Raw genomic sequence first — 9,052 nt, forward strand, 5'->3', positions numbered from 1 at the left:
GGTGGCGCTTTTGTTTATCCCGTGGCTTTACACTCCACAGTTAGCGGAACCCTTGGCCACATTTGTTTCCTCCACAGATAGTTGCACCGTGCACAATGTGCTTCCGGCTCCTTTCCACACGTGAACAGTGAAAACAAGCCACCGCCGGAGCCGCAGCTGAACCCGAGGTATGATCCAGTATGTTTCATCCAGTGATAATGGACAAAACGGTGCTGTGTGTTATAATGTTTGATTTGGTAAAGGTGTCACACGGGGGAGGATCATAGACTGTATATAGTGAGGACATATAGTGAGGGGCATCGTTCATCAACTAGTCCACCTCTGTTTGATGCTGTTTTAGACTTCAAAAAAGAGTGAAAAAGCTGTTAATTCACCCATTTTTTAATTTACTAAACGAGCTCAAGTACAAATCCATAGCAGGCATATAATAATAATAATAATAAAATAGAACGTATACTGCAAATATAGGGTAATTTACTGTTGCTTTAATAAAAATGTTCTAAGCCCCAGTGACTCCACCACTTTGAAGTGAACCTTCCAGAATTAATCTCGGGACAGCCAGAGCTTGGACAACATTTAATAAGGTTATAGTTTTACACATCAATTAATAGTAATATTGACGAAGACTTGACTTGAGTGTACCCCAAAGTTGGGCCAGTTATCTGAGGGAGATTGACAAAATTTTGTGTTGAATCCATACAGCTGTCTGTGTAATGCAACGATCATATTTTGTGTTTGTGTTTTGCAGCTCTTGGCCAAAATGGATGGGAAGGTAAAGAAACAGAGGAAGCACCAGCAAAAACATAGTGGACCAAAGGCAGAGAAAAAGAAGCTGAGGAAGCAGGGCCCATCCACCGAGGAAGATGAGCGCAGGCGTAACCCTAAGGCCTTTAGTGTGCAGTCGGCTGTACGCATGGCCAAGACTTTTCACAGGGCCCAGGACATAAAGGCTAAGAAACACCACATACCTTTAGTAGACCGTACTCCACTTGAGCCCCCTCCTGTGGTCATAGTGGTGATGGGACCCCCCAAAGTGGGCAAAACCACATTGATTCGCTGTCTGATCAAGAACTTCACCAGGCAAAAGCTAGCAGACATCTGTGGGCCTGTGACTATTGTTTCAGGTGTGTGCAGTCTTTTGATTTGTCCAGTCAACAAACGTCTGGTGCTGATCAAATGTGTCTCTATTCTACAGGGAAGAAGCGTCGGCTCACTTTCATTGAATGCACCAATGACATCAACACCATGATTGATCTGGCTAAAGTTGCTGACCTAGTGAGATTAATTGATTTCACTTATGAGGAGGTTTAAATTTCCAAGTCTCTAAATGTTTTTTTATTGTAGGTATTGATGCTAATTGATGCCAGCTTTGGTTTTGAGATGGAGACTTTTGAGTTCCTAAACATCTGTCAGGTTCATGGCTTTCCTCGCATTATGGGAGTGCTCACTCACCTGGATGCCTTCAAGAACAACAAAACTCTGCGCAAAACCAAAAAGAACCTTAAGCACCGCTTCTGGACTGAAGTCTACCAAGTAAACTCTCTTCTTCCAAATTTCCTACCCTCACTAGTATTCTAATAAAGTTTTAGTGCATGAGATACAAATATATAGAAATGAACAAATATAATTTATTCATTTCTATGTTCACAAATTGTGTGATGATTGGTTGTACTGTAACAATGATTCATGATGGCTTGTGCAGGGTGCCAAGCTGTTTTACCTGTCGGGTATGGTGTATGGGGAGTACCAGACACAGGAGGTGAAGAATCTTGGTCGCTTCATCTCGGTGATGAAGTTTCGTCCTCTGGTGTGGCAGACGTCCCATCCATATGTTTTAGTGGATCGGTGAGTATGCGCCATGAAGCGTGTATTAGGGCTGAGCAAAATGGAAATAAACACAATTTGTCATCCGGTGAAATATATTTAATACAGTATTCTATGGCACAGTTACAGTATATGATTATTGTGCTAAGATTGAACACAATCAACACTAGGAGACAACATAGCAGGATGATTTCAGGAAGGCTTTCAGGAAGTCTGTAAATTATCACAGAAACACTTAAGTTAGTTGGTTAATGGGGTCTGATAGTCAGCCAAAACTAAACATTACGTTATCTGGACCAACAGATATTTTACCTGTATTATATGGTCTCATACTGTTAAAAATCTTTTTGATCATGTTTATTCACATGTTGATCCAAGGTGTATGTTTTTATTATAACTGAGCTGTGTTGACAGCATGGAGGATCTAACTGACCCTGAGAAGGTCAGGACTGAACCCAAGTGTGACCGGACCGTTTCTCTCTATGGCTACCTGCGAGGGACATATCTGAAGAACAAAAGCCACATTCATATTGCTGGTGAAGCTCTTTGAATGTAGCATAAACTACATAAGTGTTCCTATCATGTGACTAAAGAGTTTGTGTTTTGGTTGACAGGAGTGGGGGATTACCAGGTGTCAGAAGTGAACTTTCTTCCAGACCCTTGCTCTCTGCCAGACACTCAAAAGAAGAGGGCTCTGAACGAGAAAGAGCGCCTGCTGTATGCCCCCATGGCAGGAGTTGGGGGAGTGGTCTATGACAAAGATGCAGTTTATGTGGACCTGCCCGCAAGTCACGTCAAGCAACAACAGGTGAACCTAACAAAGCTGTAAGGCAAAATATAAATTGACTAAGCCGTCTAAATAGTTGCAGTGCCTAGATTGTAATGCACACAAGTAACAAATGCACAAAAAATACATATTTCAAACATTTCAAGATATTTTAAGAACTATAGATCTATTTAGGGGTGTTAGACGATTGTAATGCTGTGTTTGCCCATTTTACTGTTGTTTTAGTTAGGGTGACCAGATGTCCCACTTTGTGCACAGCATGTTCAGCTCAAATCCTGCATCACGCAAACTGGGTCTGTGCAAAAACTTAATTTTCATCAGCAGCCATATAGAGCTCTGTGCAGCAGCCACTGCTTGCGCACCACATTTACTCATTTAAGTGTCTAGGTATGTTAAGGTATGTGTAATGTGCTATTAACTCATCTTTGTTCATAAATGTGAACCCTATAAAAGTTCCTGCAACATTTATACATATTAAGTTAACATGTATATGACATCTTAAATCTTCCCATGACTACATTTACCCACTGCCGAACAGGCCTTATTGTGAAAACACTGACAATGCACAGATTCAAACTGCACAAACGGCAGGCATATATTTAAAAAAGTTGCTTTGCTTTGATCCCTGGATTTGAGAATGGAATTTTGCAAATGAGGCCTTATCAACATACACTATAGGCCCACTGATTAGGCTACTTAAAATATTGCCTAAAATGCAGCAGAAAACAGGACTACAGGTCTTATTCAAAAGGAGGAGTGGAGAAGCAATGAAAAAAGAAAATGTATATATACTTTTTTTTTAAATGTCCCTCATTTTCACACTTTGTCCCAAATAAACAGGGGTGCTGTTTCACATTTGGTTGTTTTCCATCTGGTATATTTTTGTTTTTAGTTATGTGTTGTTGTTTTTTTTTAATTGGTCTTATGTGGTCATGTTCTTGCAGGAGGAGGTGCGTCCTACTACAGAGCTTGTCCAGTCTCTTCTCGACACTCATGCTACGTTAGATGCTAAGATGGCTGCCAGTAAGGTGTCTCTGTTCAGTGGTTCGGCTACTCTCAACTCTGACGAATTAGTGGAACATGAGCGGTGAGACTTGTGAAGATTATTATACTTAATGCACCCAATGAATGTACAGTGTCAACTGTTCTGTAGTGTAGTAGTGTATTTTATATATATATATATACACACACACACACACACACAAAATATGTATGTGTCAAATGACGTGTATTATATAGGCTACAAGAGGAGACTGTGTGGGACCAACAGAATGGCCGCAGCAGGAGGAAAGTGGTCTTCAATGACAGCCAGGACCAAGCCAGCGGCTCCAGTGAGGAGGAGGATGAAGAGGAAGATAAAGAACAGGATGAAGAACAAGATGAGGATGATGACCACTTAAACAGGTTTCTGAGACAGACTCGAGAGGGGAGCGGGCCCCCTCACAAGAAACAGAAGGTGGAGCAGCCTCCGTCAGAGCTCCCAGTATTCGCCGACAGTGAGGACGAATTGGAGAAGAGTGAGGAGGACTCTGAGAAGGACTCTGAGGAAGACTCTGAGGAAGAGGAGGACCCGGGTGAAGAGGGAGACTCTGAGGAAGAGGAGGACCCGGATGAAGAGGAAGACTCTGAGGAGGAAGACAAGGAAGAGGGCTCTGAAGAGGAGGGGTCAGAAGAGGAGCAAGGTGAGACTGATCAGGCTTTGAAATCCTGTCCCTTTGTGATTAAGCACATTTTACACTATTTTACAGAAATGGTCTTAATTTTTTCATTGCCTTTTTAAAATAATAACTGCAACATTGTGACCACAGGGGCCCTATGCTGGAAAGAGAGTCTGCAGCAGAAAGCATCAGAAGCTTTTCTACGTCAACAAGAAGCTGCCCCTAATCTGCGCAAACTGGTGTATGGCACAGGTACGTCATCACATCTTTGCAACACTCAAGACCTGCTTTATTTTTCTGTGTTTAATCTGTCCACTGTCTGACTACAGTGGTGGAAGCTGCTGGGGTGCAGAATGAGAATGAGGAGGATGAGGAGCTGGGTGGATTGTTCAGAGTCAGTCGTCCTCAGAACAATAAGAGACTCCAGGCCGATGCTCTGGACTGCTCTCGCTTCCATCCCAACGGTACTCACGACTGGGATTCACAAGAGGTAGGAGCACACCCAAAATATTCTCTCTGGCTTGATACAAGTTGCTCTGCGAATGAGGGGAAAAGAAGCATTTCAGTGGCTAAAGCTCTGGTGTTCTGTATGCTCAGGTACTGGACTCAATCAGGGACTGCTTTGTGACCGGAAAATGGGAGCACAGTGAGGATGCCGCCACTCTGCTCAAAGAGGATGGTATGTTAAGTATTAAATGATGAAGCATTCACCTACTCACGATACAAGCTAAAGTTTAATTATGTGTTTATGACTTGTACTAACTGAGTTGTCATTTTAAGATGAGTTGTACGGGGACTTTGAGGATTTGGAAACTGGAGAGGTCCATAAAAAACAGAATGTAGAAGATCAGGAACAGGTAAAAGTTGCAGCTAAACTGTTGGTTTCTGATTTTGTTTGTGTCTGTTTTTAGTACATGTACATGTTTGTAAATTATAATATTCTGGTTGTTTTGTAGATGGAGAGTAATAGTGAAGCAGAAAACGAGGAGCAGCTGCTGGTGCAGACTGATGAAGAGGAGCAGAGGAAGAAACGTCTGGAGAAGAAGCGTCGATTAAAGGAGCGTTTCGACTCAGAGTACGATGATGGAGAAGCCACATACTTGGACGACTTGAAAGAGGAGATGCAAAAACAGGCTGAGGTTCCCTATAAACAAGGACACTTATATGAATTTAATCTTATGAATCCTTCTGAAGTAAATCCCAACTAAACCATGTTGTATTTTGTACAGCTCAACCGGGCTGAGTTTGAGACGATGGATGATGAGACCAGAGTGCAGTATGAAGGCTTTAGACCGGGCATGTACGTGCGACTGGAAATCTCCTCTCTGCCCTGTGAATTTGTGACCAACTTTGACCCGCACTATGCCATCATTCTTGGTGGGCTTAGCTCCAGTGAAGGCAATGTGGGATACCTACAGGTCAGTCCCCTGTTCTCACAACTTAATATCAGTAGTGAGTGCAATCTGCAGCATTGTTACACTGAATTGGGGCATGACTCTAGATCAGTTTAACTTTTTTTTTCTCTCCTCTGATTCTGATATTTAGAAAAATGTTTAGTTTTCTTTTGGGTTATTACCTTCATCTTTCTTTTTGCAAAGCATAATGGGTGTAAATGCTTTTAGCTATGAACTCTGATATAAAACCACCAGATCCTGACAACGGGTTAAAATCAAATGTGTGCAATAATTCCTAAACTTCTTTACTTTCGTTAGCCTTAATTGTGAAGATATTTTTTCCAGATATTTCTCATTTGATATCTCCTGTTTCTATCTTGACTTGAGCCCAGTAAGAGAGTGAGGAATTCCTTCCAGCTTTCCTATCGAATGAAACCGAAAGCAGTTCTTGCCTGCCTGATGCAACTATGTACTGCTTTGATGTAGATTGGGGTGAGCCGGAGTAAAGTGGAGTTGAGTGGACCAGACCATGGGTTTTATGTCAAATCTAAATGCAGAAACTAGTCTTAATTCTTGTTTAAAGACAGATGGGAATTATACCTTTATTGTAATGTGAGTGTGGACATGACCCTCAGATGCGCTTAAAGAAGCATCGCTGGTATGATCGTATCTTGAAGACTCGGGACCCTCTGATTCTGTCCCTGGGCTGGCGGCGCTTCCAGACCATCCCCCTGTACCACATCGAGGACCACAACGGGCGTCACCGCCTGCTCAAGTACACTCCACAGCACATGCACTGTGGGGCCTCCATCTGGGGTGAGACACAACCTCAGAAGCAGAACAGAACAACATTCAAGCTTAATTTTAGAGGCAACCTTTTTGTATCTTCACACCACCAAAATGCCACTAGAATCAAGCTACTTTATTGATGTAATATGTATGTCCAGCATGTATGTGTGTCAACTAGCTACATGCCAGACCTGAAAGTGTGTCCTGTGTACTCTAGGACCAGTCACTCCACAGGGAACTGGCTTCCTCGCTCTACAGTCTGTGGCTGGAACAAAGGTAAGCTGTGCTGATTCACTGTATATATTTACAGGGTCTATATAAATGCTCTTTGAACTAATACAGTTTTATGTTTGTAGGCTAATTTCCGTATTGCAGCCACAGGAGTCATTTTAGATGTGGACAAGTCTGTAACCATAGTGAAGAAGCTCAAACTCCTGGGTTACCCCTACAAGATTTTCAAAAACACCTGTTTCGTTAAGGTGATACTGTCTCTCCCCATCGCTCTCTCATTGTGATGAGGTTGTATTGACATGAATGTGTATGTTGTGGCAGGGCATGTTCAACACTGTGCTTGAAGTGGCCAAGTTTGAAGGGGCCTCCATTCGAAGTGTCTCAGGAGTCAGAGGTCAGATCAAAAAGGCCCTGTCCACTCCCCCAGGAGCCTTTAGGGCCACCTTTGAGGACCGTCTTCTAATGAGTGGTGAGAAAGTAATTTTTAATTTGTTGAGAAAAGCACTATCTGGTGATTTATATATACCACTCTCTTGAACAAATGTGATTCTGTCATATTTTGTACAGACATAGTGTTCCTGCGCTCCTGGTACCCGGTGACTGTCCCTCAGTTGTACAACGCTGTCACAAATCTGCTGCTGCCTGTGGGACAAAAGGATAGCTGGGCAGGCATGAGGACCCTGGGTCAGCTCAAACATGACCTTGGCATCCGCAACAAGCCCAATACAGACTCTCTGTACAAGGTACACACTGCTAACTATCTATCCCTCTATATTCAACAAAGTGCATTTTTTTGCTTCTAAACTGTGTACATTGTCATTTTAGTGCATTTTTTATGCAAACAAGGTGCAAACTAGTTTGCATGAAGCACACACTCAATTTTAGATCTGCAATGACCAATACATTTTTAAGCTTTGGGTGGAGTTTAGGTGTTTACTTTAACTAAAACCAATGTATGCTAACCCCTCTAGCTGTGAGCACAATGTTGTCTTTACCTTGTGTAAAATTACATCAAACAGCAATTGATGACATGATTTGTTTTTTTATTTAACTTGTGAATGTTTGTGTTTTCAGCCTGTTTTGCGTGCGCCGAGACTCTTCAACAAGCTGCACATCCCGAAAGAGCTCCAGAAAGCCCTTCCCTTCAAGAGCAAGCCCAAACAGCAGGTACCCAAAGGAAAGACCCCCAGAGACCTCCAGAGGCCAGGTGTGATCCGGGAACCGCATGAGAGGAAGGCAAGTCTAAAATGCAGACATGTATTATCTATATTATGTAAAATCTCAAAAATATGTTTGCCCATAAAACCCAGCCCTTTTCTTTGACTTGATTTTTTTTTTCTTTTTGTGGTGTTTATTATTAGCCCTGTACTTTTTAATATGCAATTAGATCACATGTGTTTATTTCATGATGGAATATTGTTAGATTCACAGTATTTTTATTTTAAATAATACCTCTCTTCCTCGAGGCTCACAAAACGTCTGCAGCAAGCGATGAATCTGCTCTCATCAGTGCTGTTTCTTTATAGGTGATGGCCCTCCTCCAGGCACTGGGGACAATTCATAACTACAAAACTAAGAAGGCCAAAACAGTGAAACACGCCAAGCACAAAGAGTTCCTTCAGCAGAAAAACCAGCAGGAGGAGGCTAAATCTAAACGGCAACGGGAGCTGCGCAAGAAGCTGTACAAAGCCATGGGGCAGACGGAAAAAAAGACTGCGCGCTCAAGTCTAAAGGGCAACACTGAGGACTGATTGCACAGATACAGACAAGCAATCAATGTATTATCTATTTGTAAAAAGGAATGTTTTACTTGTTTTAAATAAACATGGTGTCCCATGTAACTTGATAATTGACTGTCTATGTGCACGCATTTGATTTATTCTTCCATTTTCTTTACAGGAATAAAGCAGTTTTTTCATATAAATAGGAAAACATTAATTCAGTTCAGAGTCCTTTCTTCGCTGGATTATGGTGACATTATATATGGTAGCAAACAGCACCTTAAAAAATCTTTATCTTTTACCAAAGTGCACTTAATTACTTTTGACACTGATCTGTACAGGAAGGTTGGCTAGCCCTCATTGCAAACTCACTTATACACACTTACGTCTTCATTTACAAAGCTATAATGGCAAACCTTCCACAGTATCTCACCTCCCTGATTCGATCATCATCATTATCACCAGGTCTCAGAAAAGACTGACCTTAGCAGTATCACAAATCTACATGGAGCAAGGGAAAACTGGTTTTAAATTTCATGCCCCTCATGTATGCAACACTAAATCAACTAAAACTAAATAGTGTAACTCTGTTAAGTAAATTTAAACACACTGGATCTGTCCACTTTTCAGACCGTGATTATTTAAATA

At 41.8% G+C, this 9,052-nt stretch overlaps 1 protein-coding gene across 1 annotated transcript; it reads left to right on the forward strand.

Annotated features, from left to right (window-relative positions):
* Positions 1-80: 80 nt before the first annotated feature.
* bms1 (BMS1 ribosome biogenesis factor) lies at positions 81-8,530 on the forward strand. The gene is made up of 22 exons (XM_033984189.2): positions 81-167; positions 749-1,124; positions 1,196-1,275; positions 1,345-1,533; positions 1,703-1,845; positions 2,239-2,360; positions 2,439-2,632; positions 3,556-3,698; positions 3,851-4,293; positions 4,420-4,521; positions 4,599-4,759; positions 4,867-4,948; positions 5,050-5,126; positions 5,226-5,408; positions 5,499-5,687; positions 6,299-6,479; positions 6,670-6,728; positions 6,809-6,931; positions 7,005-7,152; positions 7,251-7,426; positions 7,758-7,919; positions 8,210-8,530. The coding sequence occupies exons 2-22, from the start codon at positions 761-763 to the stop codon at positions 8,432-8,434; spliced, it is 3,546 nt and encodes a 1,181-aa protein (XP_033840080.1). The 5' UTR covers positions 81-167; positions 749-760; the 3' UTR covers positions 8,435-8,530.
* Positions 8,531-9,052: the final 522 nt, after the last annotated feature.

This window comes from Periophthalmus magnuspinnatus, chromosome 19 (genome assembly GCF_009829125.3).
Source record: "Periophthalmus magnuspinnatus isolate fPerMag1 chromosome 19, fPerMag1.2.pri, whole genome shotgun sequence".
NCBI classification, from domain to species: Eukaryota; Metazoa; Chordata; class Actinopteri; order Gobiiformes; family Gobiidae; genus Periophthalmus; species Periophthalmus magnuspinnatus.

Excerpts from the sequence above, each read along its gene's own strand:
- bms1 (XM_033984189.2), top strand. The coding sequence starts at position 761 with ATGGATGGGAAGGTAAAGAAACAGAGGAAGCACCAGCAAAAACATAGT. Across the intron at positions 4,760-4,866 it reads ACGACTGGGATTCACAAGAG|GTACTGGACTCAATCAGGGA; the intron begins GTAGGAGCACAC and ends CTGTATGCTCAG. Across the intron at positions 4,949-5,049 it reads CACTCTGCTCAAAGAGGATG|ATGAGTTGTACGGGGACTTT; the intron begins GTATGTTAAGTA and ends TGTCATTTTAAG.